Here is a 25,041-nt window from a genome sequence, read left to right on the forward strand (position 1 = left end):
GTGTTTTGAATTTTTTAATTCAAGATAAACTATTGAAAATAATTTTTGAAATAATTAATAATATTAATTCATTAATCCATTCCAAGTTTTGGAAAAACTTCCGCCAGGGAGAGATTAAATTTTCCAAACTAAATGAATTTTTGTGATCATAATTACCATTGATAAAAAAAACATGGCGGCTGCTTGTTTCTTGACTTCGCTTCAACATTTTAAACTCATCATGAACTCCCAATATGCAACAAATATACAAAATTTCAAGTCTATTGTGTACGTACGGTTGGGAAGTAATGTATTTGCATTCAATTCTGACAGAAAAGTTTTGTGGCGGTAAGTAAATTAATTATTTTTTAAAGTTAATGTAAGACCTAGCAAGCCTAGCCCCAGGGGCAGGGGACATCACTCCTACTGAACGATTTGGTAAACAGTGAACACTTAAAGTTATCTAGACCGTCAAGTTCGATAACAGAATATTACAGAAAATAGATCTAAAATCTAAATCTACCTGATCCTTAATCTATATAATATCTGCAGGCCTATATCTATTTTATTACTTTATTAACTCTACTGATCCCTCTAAATAAAAAGTGACAGTACAGTACAAAGTACAGTGATTAGATTTAGAATCTACTAGATTATTATAACTAGATTCTCTAGATCTAGATTGAATTCTACTTCTAGATCTAGATTCTAGTGTGTGTTTGTAGAGTAGAGAGCTAGTTGTAAGTTATCTAATCTATCTAGATCTAGTTACTCTAGAGTCTAGTCTAGTATTACCTATCTCAGTCTGTCTAGTCTAGTGGGGTCTAAGCTAAGGCATGTCCTAAGCCCTAAAATGCCTAAAAGGTGTGTAGAGTTGTAAATATAGACTGTAGAGTTCACTAGTGTAATAGAGAGTGACTGTAGCATTGCTAGTGTGAGTTGTAGTAACAATCTACACAGTAATTTAGAAATTTTGTCTAGGACTTAGTGTCAGTAAAGATTGTAACATACACTTATTACTCTAGCCCACAATCTATATCTAGTACTAGTATGGAATGTAGCAAAATGTATCTACATCCACTTATTTAGTAGGCCTTGTACCCTGGTTATTAGATCTAGAGTTTAGATTTAGTAATAGAGTAATAGAATCTAGGCTTAATGTTCAATATATATTGACCTAAAGTAGTTATAGATTTAATGGCTAGTTTTAGTTTCAATTTTATTTAAAATTTTGATTATGTATAAAAATGTAAACTATAATTATAAGAGAAAATTCTGAGTAGAAATATTGTGTGTACATCTATTTTTCAGATTAGGCCTACCTGAATTAAATCAGTGCATATAGACCTCTAGAAAGAAGCCTACACAATTTCCAGGAAACCTCAACCAAGACTATCAACAAAACATGAAATCAAAATGTGTGTTATAATGAAGATTTCATCTAAGACTGCAATTTATGAAGAACAATATTTGATGCAAGAAAAAAAAAATCCCCTGCAATTACTGGAAAGTAATAAATCAAATACCTTTACCTTTAAATATTAAATAAATGATAAATTTATCTAAATATTGAATTTTTCTCATTCATTTTATGTTGAATTTCTTTTTTTTTATTATATTTGTAATGTTAGTTTATGAAAATATTGTAAACAATAGTGGGAGTTGTATGGAAGTAAAGCTCCAGTTTCGAACCCGTTGATCCATGGATCTGACAACATAGAGTTCACCTATTTTTTGTGACCTTGGCATAGGAAGGGATGATTTGGTCAGCCATATGCCCATCCACATTTACTTTCACTAACTTGAGTTAGGTACCCATCACTGCTGGGTGCACTCAGGGACTTTCTACTAACTACTGGGTTAGCAGTCTAATGCCAGTGTGAGTTGCTTAAAACAAAATTTGCAAGTAAAATACTATTTAGTTTCCTCAACAGTTTTAAAAATATTTGAACCCACACACACACACAAAGAACTGGTATTAAAACAACACACTCAATAAAAGAATAATTAAGTTTAATAATTTATAAAAGGACATATTTAGGATGTACATGTAATATTGTTTAATATGAACAATGAAACCAGTTGCTCATATCATATTTCTACTCATAATTAAAGTTAAAGCAATATTTGTGAACAGAAATATATATTTACAATGACATATGAAAATGGGATTTATTGGTTGAGCATTACAGCTCACAATTGCTAATCCAGAGAAGTGGTTTGAGGGCTTGAGTACATTAAGGGTAACTGGCTTGAGATACTGACTTTAAGTGTTAACCACACAACTGTTTTATTAGCCTAAGTCAAAATACAAGACATGCTTCATCTGTGGAATAATATTTTCATTAACAGTAAAAATAAATATTAAATAGTGTACACAGACACGAAAAATACATGCTTACTGTAAAGCAAAAGAAATTATTCTAAAACAATGTAATATACATTAGTAGTCATTAGGCCTATTTAGTCATATCTGTTTATTCTGAGTGATATAGTCAGAAAACTGTAATTATAGCATATTTAATTTCTACTAAGTATGCCTTGTACAACAGTATGAATATCTAGAATCTAGCTATATAGATTAATTAAAGTTGCTGATTTTTTTTTTAAAATCTTGGAATTAAATTTTCAATGTTAAATTAAAAGCTCAATGACAGTAACACAAAGCCAAACAAAGCTTATTACAATTAAACTAATTAGACCCTAATAATAGTAATTATTAGATTAATCCAATTTTAGGCCCACTTTGGGCTTAAATCAAATTTGGAATTTCTAGAGCTACTACTAGATATAGAATTTTATCTAGTAATACTAGTACACTATAACTTGTCTATACTAAGCAGACGACTAATTAGTAATTACGGTTATTAGGTCTAGCCTACTGTCACCGTGTAATATCTAGTTTATCTATTTCTAGATCTAGATCTAGTACTAAAAGAAAAAGTACTAGGAAAAGGAATTATTTTTAAAAATATGGCATTGATTTAAAATAGGGGCCTATTTATTAAAATGAATAAAGGCAAAGTCTTTATTACTAAATAGGCCTAATTTAAATTAGGGGCCTATAGGCCTAATTAACTATAATAATATGATTAATACATAGGGTCAAATTACTCATTTAATCAGGCCTAAACTTTCTAAGCAAAATAAAGTCTAAAGAAAAATTTATGGGCCTAAATTCAAAAGTTAAGTCTAAAGGCCAAAGGTTTCTATTTTACAAAATGATCGTAAATCTAACTAATTATTCTATTATTACGAAATCTAGCTTAAATACTACTAGCTATTAAGTACTAAACTAATATAAATACTAACACCTAATAATAATATTAATAAAAGTATTCATATAGTTCACTATAAAAGAAAATACTCTATAGTCTATATATATTATTTAATTATAGATCTAGGTCTAACTAAAATAAGGCAGAGATCTAGATCTAAATAAAATACTTAGGCCCTAGATCTAGCAAATAAATAATAATACTATTTGACGATTTGTTAGGCCTATATGAGACTATGACTATAATTAGATCTAGATTCTATATCTTATTAATATCTATCTACAGTTTATAACTTAGACTTAGTGTGTTAGTCACTGTTAGTGTATAGTGTATACTATACTGTACTTAGTGTACTATTAACATTAATAATTAATTAGGCCTAGTACTAGATCTAAGTACTAAGTTAGTAACCTAGAGTAGAATCTAATTATGAAAGTTCTTTAATTCTTTAGACTTGGTCACTTGACTTTACGACGTCTTCTTTAGTAAAGAATCTCTTTAGTTCTTTACTCTTCTTTAAAAAAATCTTTAGAGTTTAGAACTTTAGTTAGACTGACTACGGTCCCTAGATCTACCACTAAATAAATGACTAAAACTAAATCTAACGAGTCGGTTGTATTCTAAATAAAATTCTAGATCTAGAATCTAGATTCTTTATTAAAATCTGAAAAGTTGAAAAGTCAATTCTTTATCTAGAAAGATCTAGAATCTAATCTAGATCTATCTCGAATTCTAGATCTAAATTCATAAAATTCTGATTCTAAAACTTGTATTTGTTTTGAAGCCAAAAGCGAAAGTAGCTTTCCTAACTTTAAAAAAAAGATTTAATAAAAATATCCAGATTTGGTTTAAAAAAACGCCAACCGGCAGGACTCCATTTGGACTCCACTTCAACAGCCTATTACATCCGTGTAATTGGGTGCAATTTTTTAACATTTAAGACTTAAGATAAAGACCTTCTACATTAAATTTTATATCCCATTTTTACATTGCATTTTTATAAAGCATTTTACATACCATTTTATATTCCATATTTGCTGTGCATTTTACATTACATTTTTACATTACTTTTTTACATTACACTTTTACATTACACTTTTACATTACAGTTTTACATTACAGTTTTACATTACAGTTTTTACATTACAGTTTTAGCTACAGATTTACATTACATTTTTACTTACATTTTCTCATTACAATATATTTTTACTTTACATTTTTACTTTCTCGTATATACGTAGTATAGAGAGAGTATTGTAATCGTGCAAAAAAAAAATCGAGATTTTTACAAATCTCGACGTTTTACACCTCACTGATACGGAAAAACATAATTTTGCAATCTTGTCCGTATGTCTGTGTGTGTGTGTGTCTGTGTGTCTGTGTGTGTGTCCGTGTGTAAACACGATAACTTGAGTACCGTTACAGCTAGGTTGATGAAATTTCATATATAAGTATTATATCAAAATCGTAGATCCGTATCAACTTTTGAGCGATTTCCGACAACCGGAAGTGGTACTTTTTCTACTTTGAATTTTTCAAAAGCCTATAACTTGAGTACTATTTCAGATAGATTAATGAAATTTCACATGTAAGTAAAAGATCTAATTCTCTACCTTCTGTTAAATTTTGAGTAATTTCCGTTGACCGGAAGTAGTAATTTACGCTACTTCCGATTTCTCAAAAAACTAATGTAAATTTTAAAAGTACTAATAATATTGCGCACTATTATGCGCTTTTTTATTTCGCGTTCACTTGGTGTGCAATTAATTTGTCTACGAGATTTTATTCTATTTTTAAAACTTTAAGTATTTAAAATGGATTAAAAATCATGTCTATAGCCCGAGTTCCCATCCCCTGTTATTTTATATAAAAATATTCGAGAAAGTTTAGGGGAGATCACTCCCGGTTTATTACGTTACAATTTTAAACTTAGTTTTTACTTTCTCGTATATACGAAGTATAGAGAAAGTCTTGTAATCGTGCACAAAAATCACATCAAATTAGGACAGTTTTCACCGTTTTACTCCTCAGTCCTTCATCACATCCGGGATATAGAAGACTTATTTTAATCGGGCAAAAATTATAAACACAGATATATAAAAATTTTGGCGTTTTATGCGTAATGGAGTTGGAAAAACTGGATTATCCAATTCTGTCCTTGTGTGTGTCCGTGTGTAAACACGATAACTTGAGTACCGTTACAGCTAGGTTGATGAAATTTCATATATAAGTATTATATCAAAGTCGTAGATCCGTATCAACTTTTGAGCGATTTCCGATAACCGGAAGTGGTACTTTTTCTACTTTGAATTTTTCAAAAGCCTATAACTTGAGTACTAATTAAGATAGATAAATGAAATTTCACATGTAAGTAAAAGATCTAATTCTCTACCTTCTGTCTAATTTTGAGTAATTTCCGTTGACCGGAAGTACTAATTTACGCTATTTCCGATTTCTCAAAAAACGCATGTACATTTATAAAGTACTAATAATATTGCGCACTATTACGCACATTTGGTTTTGGTGCTCGCTTGGTGCGCAATTTTTTTTCTACTAGATTTTATTCTATTTTTAAAAGTTTAAGTAAACAAAAATCATGTCTATATTCCGAGTTGACATCCCACGTAGTGTTATATTAGAATATTCGAGAAAGTTTAGGGGAGATCACTCCCGGTTTATTTACTTACAGTTTTATATTATAGTTATTTTTTCACATTACAGTTTTTGTTACATTTTACGTTACATTTTTACATTACATTTTTACATTACAGGTGATTACAGTATTACATTACATTTTTACATTACAAAATTTTTACATTACAGCTTTACAATACATTTTACATTACAATTTTACTTTCCATTTCACATTATTATATCATGAAAGATGGCTGACGAGTGTGGGTACTGTGAGTGACATTATTTTTGTCTGTGCAGATATTGACGAGTGTGAGTGACATTATTTTTGTCTGTGCAGATATTGACGAGTGTGAGTGACATTATTTTTGTCTGTGCAGATATTGTGTGAGTGACATTATTTTTGTCTGTGCAGATATTGACGATTGTGTGAGTGACATTATTTTTGTCTGTGCAGATATTGTGTGAGTGACATTATTTTTGTCTGTGCAGATATTGACGATTGTGTGAGTGACATTATTTTTGTCTGTACAGATATTGACGAGTGTGAGTGACATTATTTTTGTCTGTACAGATATTGACGAGTGTGAGTGACATTATTTTTGTCTGTACAGATATTGACGAGTGTGAGTGACATTATTTTTGTCTGTGCAGATATTGACGATTGTGTGAGTGACATTTTTTTTGTCTGTGCAGATATTGACGAGTGTGAGTGACATTATTTTTGTCTGTGCAGATATTGACGATTGTGTGAGTGACATTATTTTTGTCTGTACAGATATTGACGAGTGTGAGTGACATTATTTTTGTCAGTGCAGATATTGACGAGTGTGGGTGACATTATTTTTGTCTGTGCAGATATTGACGAGTGTGGGTGACAATATTTTTGTCTGTGCAGATATTGACGAGTGTGAGTGACATTATTTTTCTCTGTGCAGATATTGACAATTGTGTGAGTGACATTATTTTTGTCTGTACAGATATTGACGAGTGTGAGTGACATTATTTTTGTCTGTGCAGATATTGACGAGTGTGAGTGACATTATTTTTGTCTGTGCAGATATTGTGTGAGTGACTATATTTTTGTCTGTGCAGATATTGACGATTGTGTGAGTGACATTATTTTTGTCTGTACAGATATTGACGAGTGTGAGTGACATTATTTTTGTCTGTGCAGATATTGACGAGTGTGAGTGACATTATTTTTGTCTGTGCAGATATTGACAATTGTGTGAGTGACATTATTTTTGTCTGTACAGATATTGACGAGTGTGAGTGACATTATTTTTGTCTGTGCAGATATTGACGATTGTGTGAGTGACATTATTTTTGTCTGTACAGATATTGACGAGTGTGAGTGACATTATTTTTGTCAGTGCAGATATTGACGAGTGTGGGTGACATTATTTTTGTCTGTGCAGATATTGACGAGTGTGGGTGACATTATTTTTGTCTGTGCAGATATTGACGATTGTGTGAGTGACATTATTTTTGTCTGTACAGATATTGACGAGTGTGAGTGACATTATTTTTGTCAGTGCAGATATTGACGAGTGTGGGTGACATTATTTTTGTCTGTGCAGATATTGACGAGTGTGGGTGACAATATTTTTGTCTGTGCAGATATTGACGAGTGTGAGTGACATTATTTTTGTCTGTGCAGATATTGACAATTGTGTGAGTGACATTATTTTTGTCTGTACAGATATTGACGAGTGTGAGTGACATTATTTTTGTCTGTGCAGATATTGACGATTGTGTGAGTGACATTATTTTTGTCTGTACAGATATTGACGAGTGTGAGTGACATTATTTTTGTCTGTGCAGATATTGACGAGTGTGAGTGACATTATTTTTGTCTGTGCAGATATTGACGAGTGTGAGTGACATTATTTTTGTCTGTACAGATATTGACGAGTGTGGGTGACATTATTTTTGTCTGTGCAGATATTGTGTGAGTGCCATTATTTTTGTCTGTGCAGATATTGTGTGAGTGACATTATTTTTGTCTGTGCAGATATTGACGAGTGTGGGTGACAATATTTTTGTCTGTGCAGATATTGACGAGTGTGAGTGACATTATTTTTGTCTGTGCAGATATTGACAATTGTGTGAGTGACATTATTTTTGTCTGTACAGATATTGACGAGTGTGAGTGACATTATTTTTGTCTGTGCAGATATTGACGATTGTGTGAGTGACATTATTTTTGTCTGTACAGATATTGACGAGTGTGAGTGACATTATTTTTGTCTGTGCAGATATTGACGAGTGTGAGTGACATTATTTTTGTCTGTGCAGATATTGACGAGTGTGAGTGACATTATTTTTGTCTGTACAGATATTGACGAGTGTGGGTGACATTATTTTTGTCTGTGCAGATATTGTGTGAGTGCCATTATTTTTGTCTGTGCAGATATTGTGTGAGTGACATTATTTTTGTCTGTGCAGATATTGTGTGAGTCACATTATTTTTGTCTGTGCAGATATCGACGAGTGCACACTGGGAATCTCCAAGTGCCACGTGAACTCCGTGTGTATCAACATGCCAGGCTGGTACCATTGTGACTGTGTTGAGGGCTACCACTCCAGCTGGCCAGATAACCACTATGGGAGTCTGTGCTTAGGTAAGGGAAGGTTTTGGTCTTTTTTTATACTTTAGTCGGCGTTTTTATATTTTAGTTGGCTTTTTTAAATATTTTAATAGTAAAGTAAGTAAAGTTCCCTTTCGAACCTGACGGTCAATAGTGCAAGTGAAGTAGAGTTCACTTGTTTCTGTGACCTCGGCATATGAAGAGGTAGTGTGGTTAGCACTATGCCCAGCCGCCTTAACTTTCCCTAACTTGAGTTAGGTACCCATCAGAGTTGGGTGCACTCAGGGACTCAGGGTAAGTAGTCCAGCTCTCTACCGCCAGACCACTCCGTCCCCCTTTTAAAATATTTTAGTTGACTTTTTTCTTTAGTTGTTTGCTTTTTCTATATTTTAGTTGGCTTTTGTTTTTATATTTATAGTCGTTTACTTTTGTTGTAGATGGTATAATGTTTAATCAAAGGCGGTGGTTTCCTGAATTTTTGTCACGGCACCTCCCTAGATAAAGCATTAAATACTGCCCCCCCCCCCCCCCCCAAGAAATTTTAGTGCCATTCCACCCTCTTTCGGGTAAAATATACGCAAATGCGCACCTAAATGTGTGTTAGTTACGGTCAAAGCCCGAAGTGCGGTCAAATCACGCATTGGCTGGCCCTCTTGGTCAATGTCAGAAGAGCTTAGCACTGTCAGCGTATTTCGTACATTGGCCGGCCAATGCGCAAACTGGCTGACATTTCACGGCATTAAACGATGGTATAAAATACATCGTAAGTATATACAAACACTAAACAGTGGGTTGACTTTAATGTAGGTACATGAAAACGTTAACCAATCAATTATGAGTAAATAAAAAAACAAAGCAATCAGATTGGATACGTTGTAAGTTTATATCAGTGGGAGAAAAAACGTTTCTTATAATTAAACAATTTACTTGTTTGCACCCGTTTTTATTTTACATAAATATGTTTATTTTTTATACGTCTGGCATTTATTTGCTATCTTAGAAGCACTACAGGTGTAAGAAAAAAGTATGTATTAATGAATGAAAATAGAATTGGACCATCTTTCTTAAGTTATGTCTTAAATATTTTTTGAATATCTGTTTTTAGATTGTATTTCCGTTTAATTATAATAGCATCTTACATTGGAGCCAGATTTTTTTTTTTAGCTTAAATGTATTTTTTTGTAATTTATGAATTGCTTTATGAATTATTGACTTGTGGAATAACTCGTTATTGGACTTCAAAAATTCAGTGTCGCGGGGTGTTTGAGAAATAGTCTTAACTTTGCAGGGGTTTTTTTAATGAACTTTTTAATATAAAATATATTTTATAGCAATGACGCAATCAAGAAATACTTTGCGTCAAGTTAAAAAAAAATGAAAAGATTTATATTTTTTGCTAAAATATCAAATTTTTATTTTTGTGAGGTCGGTTTGTGTTACAAGGTTAATTTTTTTAGAACGCAACAATTTTACGCCGTGACGTCATAGAGAAAATGACCTTTGATCTAATAGGCTTTTACCTTTGATAATTAGAAAAGGTATTTTTGGGTCTATAAGATATAAAGCAGTGTGTGCAAAGATCAATAATTACCTGTGGTTTAGAATAAATTCGCAGTGTCTAGTGTAAATACGGCTTATTAAACGTATGTATCATGTTTTTATATAGCAATGTGCGAGCTGTTATCTTTATTTTAATTTTGAAAATTTTATTTGGTTGTTCGCAATAAACCATTTAATAAATAATTATTCGCTCCCCAAGACGCAGGGGGGGGGGGGGGGTCGAACATGCTATAAATAGTATGCAGACGTTAAGGGGTTAATAACTCATCGATATAAGAAGTGTCAGGGGCAAATACCGCATAAAATTGTTAAGGAGCGGGTTATCTCCTATATGAAGGCTACTTTGATTATATTTTATATACGGTCCGGGTTTGAAGGGGAAAGAAGAAAACTGTTTATTAAAGCTGTGGGTGGGTTCTTTATGCATGCCACCCACGATATGTATAATTCTGTATGGCAGATAATTTTTTAGTATTGATTTGTGTTGAATATATTCTGGAGGGGTGGAGGGAAAAGAGTTAGTGATCTTATGAGTTGAGAGACCGTGGTCGGATGTAGAGGTTACCACTGCTTACCGGAAAGTCTCGAGTTCGAATCCCGGGCTCGAGTATGTAGGACGTCACGGAGTCCACCCAGCTCTGAAGCGTACCTGGCTCAAGTTAAGGCATAGTGGTGACCACACAGTATGCCGAGGTCATTACAACAGATGAACTCTACTTCTTCTGTCGCGTGTGTCTTGGGCATGAACGAGAAAAAAAGATGATGCTGATGATTATCTCTTGAACTTCTCATGTGTGTGATTCTTTGAAAAAATAAATAGCCACAGACAATTATAAAATAGAGATATGACCAACGACGTTATAAAAAAATTGACTGGGGTGGGGGGGGGGGGGGATAAGGAAAAAAGTATTTGATTAAAGTTAATCTAATTCAGAGTTGCAGAGGTGCCTAAATTATTAAGGGGTGTTTAACAGACCTGACTCATAACACTAAAGCTTGTAGTGTTAAGAGTGAGGACCCCCCCCCCCCCAACCCAATAGCGCCTAAGCTCATATCGTGCTCATTATATCGAGAGGCTTCAATCTGATTAACATGTCAAGTGACATTCACTGCCGACCAATCACCACTCGTCAACGCGCTGACTAATAGTCGCTAAGGCAACGTAAACGACCCTTGTGAATAGGAGATACAGTCAGGGTTGCCACATTGGAAATTAGATTTAATTTCTATACATATAATTTTGAAGTTTTTAGCTTGTTCGTTTTGGGTTTTTACAATGCCACGATAGGAAATATACATTTTTACTCGCACTAAATTCGTCCAAAAAAGGGAAGGATTTTAATTGTGGGAACAGATATCGAATACAGTTTAGATATTTCTAAACGCTAGATATTTTTTTTACAATTATTATAATATAATGGTTTATAATGGTTTGATAGATTAAACATCTTTTCACCTGAGTTTTCTCAATGTCTGTCAATTTTTCAATGTAAATTGATCTGGTAACCTTTCAATTTTTTGTGGGCGTTTGTGTCAAGCTGTAGTTGTTTCGTCTTTACCATTAAACGGGTTTTGATGATCGAGATTCTTAAGCTGGCTACTCTATAATTCATAGTGCTCAGGTACTCAGATATTGATTTATAGTGTATCTCTGTCGGTACTTACACTTAAATATTGATGTGTATAGATCTAGAAGTATTTACAGTAGTCAGAGTTTCTTTCAGTCATCTCTTCGGAGGGGGGAGGGTAATGCATGTCTACAACCCTAACTTCTCCCCGAACCAAAAATTATATATATATATATATATATATATATATATATATATATATATATATATATATAATATAATATAATATATATACTAAATATATATATACAAAATATATATACAAAATATATATACAAAATATTTTTCCGGTAAGGAAGTCCGACGTATTTGATTGTAAGTCAACCTAGTATCAAACAACCAGCAATGTTTTCTAGTGATTATTAATTGTAGCCTACATACTATGTGTTATTAAATAGAAAACATTTCAGCCTTAACATTGGTTGGTTATCTCCCTACGACGAACGCCCACATATTAGGTATTACGGGATGGAATATGCATAAGGTTATTACTAGTAATTTCTAATTACCTAATAAGATGCATCTAGATTAGGAGTTGTACGGAATTCGGATGTGGATTAGGGTATGATTATTAGGCTAGTAGTTTTCTGATTTCTACGATTACTTTATAGCAATGCTACTGATTGTGTGTGGTGGGGTCTTTACCTGTTACTGACAGTGTTAGTAAAAAAAACTGTGTGTGAATATACACGAAATAATTATGTGTTTTCAAGCGAGTTGTAATGTAAATTTCTATGCTGAAACCACGTGTTCAAGTATTGAATCTCCAGTAAGTTAACGTCGCATTTAACAGCGCATATTTTGTTTTTCTTGATCGTTTCGCGCATGCCATGCGCACTGTGAGGTCACGTACAAAACCAAGTGGCAGGAATGTATTAATTAAGATAAAAACGATAAGCGATGTCAAAAAAAAAATGACGTATCACGATGACCGCCCGCCGGAGCTAGAGTCAAGTTTATTCCTTGTCAACAACAAAAAGAGCATTGAACTCTCATTATCCGCTATCGTACATTACGCTGCGAGAGTTAAGCGCCTTGATCGTCTGCGTGATGAGGTGAAAATCAAGGCGTGCGATAATGAAGGTCGTTCTGCGTGTGATCGATCGTGTTCGTGACCTGACACACACCTGCTAGACTGGTCCTGAAATGAAATCTAATACCCCCAGACATGCTTCGAGGGTGCTTTGTCAGATCTCGGATTATTTTTTAATTCGAAGGTAACGGCAGAAGATAACAGGAAATTGGTTCCTGAAACGATAGTTGCATTTTTTTTTTACGATCGCATTTTTAGTTAATAGTAAAATAATTTAATATAGATCTAGATCTAGAAATCTAGATCTATATTAGATCTAGATCCAGATCTAGATAGACTACCTAGATCTAGACTTTTAGATCTGTTTATGAAATTAATCACTAAATTCACTAAATGGTTTATAAAATACAGGCCTTTCTAAATGTTGATGCGTAAAGGTTTTACATTGCCATTTTTTTTTAAAATGAATAGTAATTATTAATAATTATCTAGAATCCAGATCAAGGCCTATTTGAAGTTTACATAATCTATTAATAGAATGTAATGGTAGATCCAACCTCACCCTTTTCTTCGTTTTTTTTTCCCACGTTTTCTTTAACTTGCTTTCTCTGTGTGTTTGTCTTTCCAATCAAATCTTGCGATCGAAATTTCTGGCACTTCCCAGTTAGCTAGCGCGCTGAAATTTTCAGGGAAGCTTTCTTTTGGATGACCATTGAATATTCAATTGTTATTATTACTAAATTGATCAATGGAAACATTTTATTGAGCATTTTAGACCGCTATATAATCTATATATATAATTCTCCTCTGCGAGCCATTAAAAAAAAAACGAGCGACGCGTACCTCGCGCGCAGTGAAGCGAACGATCCAACGTAGCGACAGGCTTAGGGGCAGATAATTTCACACAACGTGTTTTTTACGAGTTGTCTTTTTACGAGTTGTCTTTTTACGAGTTGTCTTCGTTTACCCAACAAAAAAGTGAAAAGATACAATCGATAGCAAGATTTGAATGCAAACAAACAGACAAAGACTAAAAAGTAGAAAATAATAATCATTAAAAAAGTTTTTAAAAACCCACGTTTTCTGATTGAACTAAAAAGTAGAAAATAAATGCTATACATCACAATAATGCAAGCGATCACTCTACTATAAGCGATCAAAAACGTGGGGCGCCGTGATTTTCTTAAAGTTTCTAATACTGTTGACTCTCTACAAGCTCCCTAATAAAAGTCAATAGTATTATCTAATCAATAGTAATATAACTTTTACTTCGGCGCCCCACGTTTTTGATCGCTTATAGTAGAGTGATCGCTTGCATTATTGTGATGTATAGCATTTATTTTCTACTTTTTAGTTCAATCAGAAAACGTGGGTTTTTAAAAACTTTTTTATATGGTAATATTGAAGGGGATTTCTTCCCACCTTGACCTTTGCTGTTATTGAGATCAGTGTCTTAAGGCAGTGTATTCTTTGCTTCTTTTATCAGTAATGTTTGTTCTAGTGTAATGTAGTATGTTGTTCCTGCATTTTGTTTTCATTTTTTTTTACTAGACGTAAACGAATGTCAAGGTGAAGGTGAAGGCCACACGTGCCACAACACGACACAGTGTGTCAACACGGACGGTGGATACACTTGTCAATGTACTGCAAGAGGAAACTGCAAGAAAAGTGAGTTGGCCTGGATAATATACAACACCAGTGATCGATCATTGATGATGCTACATTAATCATCTTTATGTTAAAAAGGGGGTTTTATGTTGTTGAAAGTCGAATTTTAACTTGCTAATCTCTCCACTAATCCTTATCTCTAACACAAAATTTAAATCTGAGATTACAAATACGACTAACAACCTTAAACACCTATTTTCAGAAGAGTCTACAATTGGACACTAGTGACACAAATGCCCCTTGGGGGTCGTCCATAAATGACGTCACACTATTAGGGGAAGGGGGGGGGGGGGTCCGTAATTTCGTGACGGTGTGTGACGAGGGGTGGGGGGGGGGGGTTCAGATGGTGTGAGTCACTTTTTTGCATTATAAAAAAACAATGTTAGAAAACGAGTTTTAATAAATTGTAATAGGAATTGATCCAAATACTCTATGTGGACAGAGTTCTGACAAGATTTTGGAAAAATATCGATGTTTTAAGAAAAATTCAACTGCAATTTAGAAGGGGGGGGGGGTTGTAGGCTGAGGTGTGACGTCATTTTAGGGGGGGGGGGTCTGGCTTTTTGTTACGACGTGTGACGGAGAGGAGGGGTAGGTAAAAATCGATTTATGGATGACGAAAGAAAAATAAAACTGATCAAAGGGAAACAACTCTATAAATTAGATTATATGCAAGGTAGACTACTCCATGTATTATACTTAGCACATTTCTATCTAAAACTTTTGTGTTAGGCTGTGTTTTTGAAGGCAGTGAATATAACGACCGAAGTACATGGAAATCAGTGAGGGATATTTGCAAACAATGCAGATGTAATGTAAGTTTTATTCTTGTCTTTGTTAGTTTTGAGTCTTTAATTTATTGAAAATGTTATCAATTTGTTATCAATTAATATTTTATTAAACAAAATACATCTAGATCTAAATCTAGTTCTATACTTACATATTAATGAAATAGAGAAAAAGACAAGACTATTTATTAGTATTTAACTATTATTGCAAGTCTATTATACTATAGAATTTTGGAAATAGATTTTTTTTTTCATGGGCTAATTAAGTGGCATCATTATGATTTTCTGAAACAAGAAAATAACATCAAAATGATTTAGAACTTTCACTAAATTGTTAATGGTCATTGAAATTGTTTTAAACATAAGGGGCCTAGAGAGCATAAATTTTGTTTATATTTTTCTTTAGTCTGGTCGCACTAGTTGCCAACAGATGCAGTGTGACTGTACCGACCCTAACGTGAACCTGCAATGCTGTCCCAGCTGTAACAACAACAGCAGCTGTCCACACCAGGAGTTAAGGGTCCTGAAGCAGAGTGGCGACTCCTGGCTGTTCAACTGTCAGCGCTGCCAATGCTTGGTAAGTAAATGAACAGGTTCTACTTTAATACTGACAAGCCGACCCGCGGCATATGATACTCCGCTATTTAGTTATTTCTACTTTTCAGTAATTCATAATTTATGAATTCGACAGTACCAATGCTGCCACTGAAAATATTTCTTTAAAACACTAAAACCCTCCTTTCCCCCAACTCCCCTTCCCGTTAAAGCAGCCTCCTCTTAGTTACCTCCCCTAAGTTTAAAATCGTTTCAAACTAAATTATCTGCCCCAAATAATCGTCACTAAATCCGTCTCTACGATTTTAAACATTTAAACCACAGCTCACCAGACCGTGTGGGGATGGGGGTGGTAGCGACAGTGATATGCCTAGAGAGGAAGAGAGGGGACTGCTAGGTGCGCTTATACAGCTTGTTTTCTAGGGTCTCCAAGAAGAGAATTATATATATAGATGTTGATACCCTCTTTAACACTGATATTATAGCAGAGGTGTAGTGAGGGGGGGGGGGGGGGTACCTAGGTCCCTGGTGCTGACCTTAGCGGGCGCCAAAATGGGTTGTAAAAACAAATTAAAACCTATTTTTAGCTGCAGTTTTGCATTAAAAATATGGGGGGGGGGGTGCAAATTGAAAGTTTGAGGGGGGCGCAAACTGAAAGATTGTTCCAGAGTGTGGTGCCAAATTGAAAGTTTGACCCCGGATGCCGGGTAGGGTCGCTACGCCTCTGTATTAATGCCAGCACATAGACGGTTTTTTTTTTGCCTGTATCACTGTTATGGATTAGATTTGGAGGTTAAGGCCAGTACCAAGGATAAGGTGTAGAATAAAATGTCTGTACTCCCTTTGATCAATTATTTCATCATTAATTTTACCTTTTAATTTTATCATCTATTGTAATTAGAGATAGAATCTGGTGTTTTATTTTTATAAAGTTTAGAAACTTTTGTGCTGTTTTAACAATTTATTATCACTTTTTATTATTCTTTCAATTTCAAGGCACATCCAGTTGCATCCAAATCTGGATGCTACTTAAACTTAAACAATCACTTTTGTTTAATTTAGTCACAGTTTTTAAAGGGTTAACTTTATTTATCATAGTATATTAAATAAAGTACATAGGCCTTAAAGATAATTTTTTAAATGTAATATTGCATTGTGCTTGCTTGAACAAAAACCATGACATACAAATATTTTTATTTTTTAAACAAAGAATAAATTAGTCAATTTTATAATAGGATTAACCTGATTAATGCCGCATAACATTTTAATTATCTCTCATGTTTAGAATGGAGAAGTGACCTGCTGGCCTTTGGTCTGCCCCAAACAGTCGTGTGAGAACCCCATCAGACAAGCTGGGGACTGCTGTCCAGTCTGTGCTGACCATAACCCTTGCGCTGTATGGAACATGGAAACTGGCGGCCAGGACCTCTCTCAGCTGACATGCATGTACCTGGGTACAAAGTACTCTCATGGTGAGCAGTGGAGTCTGAAGGAGGACACCTGCACAACATGTCTATGCAAGGTATGATTGGAACTTTCTAAGTGACTCTTCTATATTGTTATTACTATTTGTTGCAAAGAAAAGTTGATAAAATATTTTAAATTATAAGTAAATAATCGATTTTTTATTGTTTAACTTAGTTTTATATTTTAATTTATATTAATTTTGTGAAGAAATATTTTAGTTTTATTTCAAAACAAAGTAATAAAAACACAGTGTTGGGATATCAAAGTGGGGGTGGGGGGAAGTGGGAAATATTTGGTTTTTATATTGTTTTTAATTTCATCTTTTTATTTATTGCTTTAAGTTTGTATCATTTATATTTTTGTTTGTATTGTATCATTTATATTTTTGTTTGTAATTCCATCTTTTTAAATGTCTTTAGGCTGGCCACATCTGCTGCTCTCTAAGCCCAACCTGTTTGAAGTCTAGCCAGCACTAAATAAAGAATGTTCTATACTGGAGCTGTAACCAGTTAATTAATTATTTTTAAATATATTTCCCTGTACTGTGGCAGTAATAATCTTTTTTACGTCATGTAATATTTATACTTGTTTTATTATTGATATTGAATTTTCTGCACTTTTTTTCGTGCTACATTGTTGCTTTTTATTGAAGTGCTTTATATAGAAACAAAATTATACCTATGCATCAAAAGTATTGTTTTTAACTTTTAACTAAAAAGTTTCTTTTTTAAAAGTTAACTGTAATTCTAACATACACTTTTTAAGACTATAATTTATATTAAATGGTTGGGGTAAGTAATAAATCAAGTTCCTTTTTTTTTGTTTATAGTAGACCTCAGAGCTTAATTTTTATTGAGTCAGTTTGACCCAAATGATTTCTTTATATATTGCTTGTGATTAGTTAGTAATTGAATTTATTGCCTTTAAAATTTTTAAGATACTATTTTTTTAAATTCATATATTGTTCTTAAATATTTAAATACATTTAAATAATATGTATCACCCATGTTTTTGTCCAAGCAAGCACCATTTACACTTTAAAATAAATTTATCTATAGGTATTTTAATGAATATACACTAATAAATATTATGCGAGTGCCTTTTTGTTTTTGACATATTTTAAATTTTTATTAGGCTAGTTATATACCGGAAAAATGTGTATGTAAGTGTTGATGTCAAATTTTGTACAAATAAATGGTTGATTTGCTCTTGAGAAATAAATGTTACAAACTTCCTTTAATTGCCACTGATGTTACTTGGAAGGAATACAAGTTATTTTTACTTTACAATTTTTAGTTAATCAGCTTTAAAATAATACATTGTCCTTTTTTTTTCATTGAAATCAGTGTGTTGAAAAATCAACTTCTAAATTAGTAATTTTACTCGTCATTTTTGTAAGCTTCAAAACAAAAAAAAACATTTTAATTTTAAAGGTTTTTAAAGAATGAATATTTATGTGAATACAATATTTATGTTTACTTTGGTGAAAAAGATTTAAGTTTAAATTTGGCTGTCCTGTGTGTAGTTAGATTGTCACTGCATTGAAGACAATTTAAATATGGTTGTAAAGTACAGCTAAAAAAATTAACTTATTTAACTTGGCTTGAATTTTATGTGAACGTGGATTTATGTTGTGATGTGAAACTAAATGTGATAAAAGTGGGTGTTCAGATGATTTACTTTAATTAATTTTTAAGTTTATATATTGTCATATTTATCTAAATATAGAACATATTTATATATTTTCATTTAACCAGATTTTTACCTGTTTAATATCCAAATGGGTAACATTCTACTTAATTTTAGCAAGCAAATATCTAATGAAATTCACTTAATCAAATATTTTTTGAGTCAGCTTTTAGGTGCTTATTTTTACTGACTGATTAGTTTTATTATATAACTAATTATTAATTGTAATGATCAATGTATGAAATATGTTCAATGTGTCCAAATGTATGAGCTTTTGCCACCATTACATATTACCCAGCCTCAGATTGATTTTTTACCCTGTAGCCAATCAGATATCTGCACTCAGCTCTGATAGAGTTTGTGCTGACTTAATATTGCTTTGTAGTTTATTAACTGTAAGAAGGGAAATATTTCCATACTAATGTAAACTGAAGATAGATCACATTGCTGAAGAAGTTGTAACAATTTTAAAATAAAACAATCTGCATACTTTGCAAGTAAACAAATGCATGAACGGTAATATAATTGTTTACTGATTGATTTAACACCTAGGACAGACATTAGGCTTTTTTAACCATATATTTGGGCCTACATGCTTAAACACATTATTTAGCATTAATATTCTATGCTGCTAGCCACTAATGTAACAGATGTGATTTTCAATAACTAATACACAACTTGCAAATTAACAGCACCCCGCATTTCATTCACTGTATATCTGCACTTTGTTTTAAATATTTTAGTAATTTATTTATCCTTGATGTGAAAATTTTAAATCTCTATTTATTGAATATATATATTATTGTGTGATATTTGTAAATTTTTCCCTTTTGTTTAACCAAATCCAACCTACATTTAATTTTGCAGCTATAATTGCAGCATCCTTCTTTCAGTATACTTTCTTTAGCAGCTCCATTTACCTTACCTTTATCAACAGCTATTTTTAATTACCTCAGACTATTGAGTCAAATTTGAACATCATTGTGTTGAACATTGTTTTAAAATATATTGTTAGATTTCCTAGAGTGCACCCAACTCCAATCTGTAATAGATAGCTAAAATCTTAAGGTAGAACTCAAGATATTACCTCACCATTCAAAGCAGAAATTTATTTATATTTCTTGAAGTTGTCTTCCTTTAACAAATGAGTTACTCATAGATAGAAACGAAATGTGTTATTCAGCCATTACCCATCCAGCCCATTCAAATTTAACTGACCATCAATTTGATTTTAACTATGGTATACTCCTAAATCTTTTGGTTGATAAAAAAGTTTACCCGTTTAGTAAAAAGAGGGAAACTATTTAAATATGTAAAAATCATATAAGAGACTAATCTATAAATAAGCTATGTTATACATATCAAGTATTTTGGTGCGGATTACATCATGAAGCTTGAAGATAGTGGTCATTGTCATTTTAGCCTAACTACAAAAACATTTTTCAACTTGTAGCAATAGGTTTTCTCAAAATTAATGACAGAAGTATGAAAACAACCCACCAATATTACAATACTGAAAAAAACCCATACCTTTTTTTGCAATAATCTTAAACATATCCCTGTTTGTTTTATTTTTTTTATTTTACCTATTTTCTTCTTAATTTGATTCATCATTTTAAATTAGATGGTAACATTTGAAATGTATAGCCAAGCTTCCACAAAAAAGATGTGAATTGCTATATTAGATATTAGAATAAGACCTACATAACTGTTCAATAATTTTCATGTTAGCTTGCTTTTTTAAAGTAACAGGTAAATTTTCTCAACAACTAAGTACTAGAAAAAAGGTATTAATATTAATACTTTTCATTAGCTAAGTTTTGTAAATGATGTGTGCTCTAGCAGTGTGCTATTTTTTTCATAGTTGTCTTTTTTTCTACATTAAACTTAGTCTTGTGAATAAAAGCTTTTAAAAAAAAACATTTTTTAAAAAAGTTTTCTTTGATGTGATAATCCCATTCAACAGTATGTTATCTATGTGCCAGTATGAATCATTAAATGACCCAGACCAAATGTCTGAGCCAGACTTCCACAAAATGTGATGATTCAAGCATAACATTTTGTGGAAGTCTGGGTCAGGTCACCATGTCAGACTCCTTTCCTTTAATACCCACTGACCTCACAACTTTAGGGCTAGTAAAACTGTTTAAAGTGAAGTGAATATCCTGAGAGATAATGGGACATTTGTTTACAGACAAGAGTAATCAATGCCAATACTTAACATTAACATTAGTCTTTTGGAGCATTTATATAACACATTTTTATAACAATGTAAAATGCTGACATTCAAAAAAAAAGATGGTCTAGTTTTTAAAGTTTCATAGCTTTATTATAAAAGAATATCAATTTCGTTATTCAATTATTTTTATTTATTGATGACAAGAGGTGACTTTCAACATTTAAGTAAATATATTCTATATTAGCTTTTTTATTTTCATATTTAAATCACCAGTTTAAAAAGACTTGATGGAAAGTCTTTAATATTTACATTTGGTTTCTTGTAATTAATCAATCACCCAGGAGATATGATGGTATTATCTCTACATAACACACTGAAAAAAAGTAGAGTATGTCTTACTTACATATTTAGTTATATTTGAATCTCTTAGCTTAGAATGAAGTTATTAATTGCATACAAATATGTTTAATAATAAATTAGATCTATGTATTTATAAATTTTAGTATGATTGAAAAAAATTTTTTAAAGACAAAATCAATACACTAACATGTAAATGTAAACACTATGATACCTACTTTTTCAGCACCTTGACAATTTATTATCACTCCTAAATATCATTGATGACTGCCAACTTAAATATCAATCTTTTAATGCACATTCAATGCTTGGAATATCCACTACAAGGCCTGTTAGATAAGGAGAATGCTTGATTCCAAAGCTGAAGCATGGGTTCTGTGTTTTCACAACGTTCTGAGAAGAAAAAATTAAACAGTCTTCAAGTACACAAGTATATACTAGCATTCAAGTTTTCAAACATTTTACTGCATAAAAAGCAAAAGTGTGAGATTATTATAATTAAGCCTAAACACTTATTTACATATCCAGAGTCGGCTAATACTAAATTCCAGGAAAATTAACAGTAGTAGGTAAAAAATACTTTTTTATTACTTAAATGTAAAATCAGAAACTAATTTAATGGAATTGTTTTTTCCTTCACGATTAATAATTAAGATTTAAATAATTAAAGAAAACAGAATTTAATGACTTACAGCATCTGGCTTATGAGCTCCTGGGCCTGGTTTCTGAGTGACATCACCAGACATCAAGTTGCGTCCTGTCATGCTATACAGAGGTGCTCTATCTTTATACACACTTGGATCAGTTGGGTTATATGCACCAGGTCCTGGTGCCTGTAAAATCCATTAAGTAAAAATGATATTCCAGATCGGATAAAACACAAATTTAGGGGGCATGAAATACATAATATTAGTTTAAGATAATGGTCTATTAAAATTGTATTCCACAAGCTGATGGAGTCAGCACAAAATAAAAATAATCTCTTACTTTAACACAATCCCCTGCAAAAGCTCCATTGTTAGCTGGACCTCGTATGCTGTAGCATGGAGCTTGTCTCTTACCACTCTGTACTGTGGGTCCAATCATGCTGGGTAGAGTGTAGCTGTTGGCAGCTGGTTCAACATACAAACACATAGATTATTTTAGTTATTACTGCTATTTTTAAATTAGAGGTCCATCAGTAAGAAGTCAAACTTTTTCACTCTAAAATATTTTTGAATGTACCTGAAAAAAGATTCTTTCATAATTGTTATTTTTCAGATACTTGTTTAGAGAAAATACTAAACAGCAATTATATGTAAAATAAGTTTATGGTCCAACATTGTGAACTGTTTATTCTGTTGTAGGCCTATTTGATCTCATTCATAAAATTTAATGTATTTATTGATTCTTGTGTCTAATTTGGTTTAAATCTTTTCAAGTGTAGCACTAACCTGGCATGTTATCACCAAGACGATGACGGTACCTGGTACCAAAGCTGTATGCAGGTGGGCGAGGATGAGCTGATTCACCTGCTTGTTCAGGGCTATATGCGCCTGGTCCAGGTGTTTTAAATGATGCTGTATCATTTTGTCTAGCATACAATGAATAATGCGGAGTTCCATCATGCCCATCTCTATAAACCTGATAAAATATTTAGAGGCAAATGCAGTTTAACTTGGTTTAATTTAAGCGCTTAACTATAGATCTAGTTAAGTGTTGCAATGCCCTTCATCAAAATATATTTACAAATATTTTACACAAAAATAAATTACACAAGTTACGCAACCACTAATAATGACCAATTAACTAGGTAGCAAGTGGAAACCTAAATCTGAAAATTATGTAGAATAATCAGATGTAGGCCTGCTTAAAAATTGCCTTTAAAGGCTTTTAGAAATTCAACAGCATTTGATTTATTAGCTTTAGTTATTTTTATAGTTAAAATTAGAGTAAGTTTCCCTTTCAAACCTGACGGTATATGGGGCAAGTGAAGTAGAGTTCACTTGTTTCTGTGACCTCTGCATATGAAGAGATAGTGTGGTCAGCCGCCTTTACTTTCCCTAACATGAGTTAGGTACTCATCAGAGTTGGGTGGACTCAGGGACTGTCAACTGACTTGAACCCGGATTCGAACTCGAGACTTCCGGGTTAGCAGTTCAGCTCTCTTCCGCTAGACCACTCCGTCCCACAAAAATTAGAGTACAATGTTGAAAAAGACTTGCCGCATCTACATCTATAAAACTGATAACCCACCCAAAAAAAAACAGTAATTTAACCTCTAGTCACTGGTGTTACAATTACAGAGTAAAATATCTCACTTTTGGGTTGGGATAATAGCATGGTCCTGGGCCAGAACTGTCTTTGAATTTTCCATGCCTCACACCAAAAGAGAATGCTGGGTACTTGTAATGCACACTTCTAGGATCATGGCATTTTTCTCCTACCAAGGGTGGAAGACCATAAGCAGGTCCAGGAGAAGAATACATAGCAGCAATTGGACATCTTGGTTTTGTGTACTCATACACCATTTTTGTTTCAAATTAGTACAAAAGGAAGCTCATAAGTCTCTGGCTACTGCTCTTTTGGTGTGTGTTTGCTGTGGCTGTGTTTATGCAAACTGCTAGGAAAATTAAATTCAGCAATATGTGAAGTTATTTTACAATATATATTATAATATAAATCATAGATCTACTTGGGACAGTATTCGAGTCGTCCCTTTAAATCCCGGTCAGAACTTCGTCTTACCCCCCTCTCCCCCCCCCCCCCCACCACACCCCTTCCCAGCCTGGACACTTATGAATGAAATCCTCTACTCTAAGGACGACTTGCAATGTATACCAACTTACTTAAATCTAGATCTAGATTCTGATATCTAGATCTAGATCTAGATCTAGATCTAGACTAGAATATTTCTAAAAATTAAAAAATAAAATTAAATTACCTTCTTTATTTGTGTCGGCTTATGCCGAGTTCTGGGAGTCTTGATGTTATTTCTGTAGCATTGGATGGTAATAATTTGAACTGGGTGATTAACTCTCCCAAAAGGGTTAAATATAATCAACTATTCGACCTACATACCCCCCGGTTTACCCATTACAAATTCTTGATAGCCCAGCTAACAAACTACAGATCTGGATCTACAAAACTACTTTAGATGTAAACCTAACGGTGCGCGACAACGAGTGACGTCATAATTTCAACAACAAAAAGTAGGCTAATGAAACAATACACATTCTAGATATATTTATTTTAATTTTGTATCAGTTTTCAATAAAGAGATTTTTAAAATAAAGTTATTTTTTTTCAAAACTACTAATTTCGTTTCAAAATTTACAACAGGTATTTGTCACATTTGTTTTTGAAAATGAATTGTTTTCTCCTAAGCTCATTTTAGAGTTTTTAAAAGTATTTCCCGCCTTATCAAAAAAAAAAAAAAATAAGAGGACCAAACAAAATTTAATCTGTTTGATCTAGAATCTAGATCTAGATCTAGATCTATGTTGGTTTTTTCTTTTTTTTTTCTCTGAGGTAGAGTTGCGATGCGACATGATAAAGGTTGTGCGAGGGCGTTAATATATTATATAATATCGGATTAAAATGTTTACCTCATTCACAGAAGTGTCCCTAAAGCTGATCTAGAAAAATTAGAA

At 32.7% G+C, this 25,041-nt stretch overlaps 2 protein-coding genes across 3 annotated transcripts in view; one reads left to right on the forward strand and one right to left on the reverse strand.

Annotated features, from left to right (window-relative positions):
* Nucleotides 1-17,245, forward strand: part of LOC131929364 (protein kinase C-binding protein NELL1) — a 159,738-nt gene extending 142,493 nt beyond the window's left edge. The window contains exons 16-20 of the mRNA XM_059285505.1: nucleotides 8,378-8,518; nucleotides 14,258-14,374; nucleotides 15,107-15,189; nucleotides 15,569-15,739; nucleotides 17,003-17,245. Coding sequence (XP_059141488.1) covers nucleotides 8,378-8,518; nucleotides 14,258-14,374; nucleotides 15,107-15,189; nucleotides 15,569-15,739; nucleotides 17,003-17,245 — 755 coding nt within the window. The remainder of the gene's footprint in view (nucleotides 1-8,377; nucleotides 8,519-14,257; nucleotides 14,375-15,106; nucleotides 15,190-15,568; nucleotides 15,740-17,002) is intronic.
* A 3,937-nt stretch (nucleotides 17,246-21,182) lies between these two features.
* LOC131929368 (outer dense fiber protein 3) lies at nucleotides 21,183-24,583 on the reverse strand. 2 transcript variants are annotated; one of them, XM_059285511.1, is made up of 7 exons: nucleotides 24,333-24,583; nucleotides 23,710-24,008; nucleotides 22,843-23,032; nucleotides 22,397-22,521; nucleotides 22,102-22,242; nucleotides 21,628-21,802; nucleotides 21,183-21,425 (listed from the first exon to the last, which is right to left on the reverse strand). In XM_059285511.1, exons 2-6 carry the CDS (start codon nucleotides 23,917-23,919, stop codon nucleotides 21,692-21,694), a joined length of 777 nt encoding a protein of 258 aa, XP_059141494.1. In that variant the 5' UTR covers nucleotides 23,920-24,008; nucleotides 24,333-24,583; the 3' UTR covers nucleotides 21,183-21,425; nucleotides 21,628-21,691. The 2 variants fall into 2 exon arrangements, with proteins under 2 accessions (XP_059141494.1, XP_059141493.1); XM_059285510.1 differs by having other exon boundaries at nucleotides 23,710-24,011.
* Nucleotides 24,584-25,041: the final 458 nt, after the last annotated feature.

This window comes from Physella acuta, unplaced genomic scaffold (assembly GCF_028476545.2).
Source record: "Physella acuta isolate Inbredline_101_S28 unplaced genomic scaffold, ASM2847654v3 ptg001619l, whole genome shotgun sequence".
Classification (NCBI taxonomy): Eukaryota; Metazoa; Mollusca; class Gastropoda; family Physidae; genus Physella; species Physella acuta.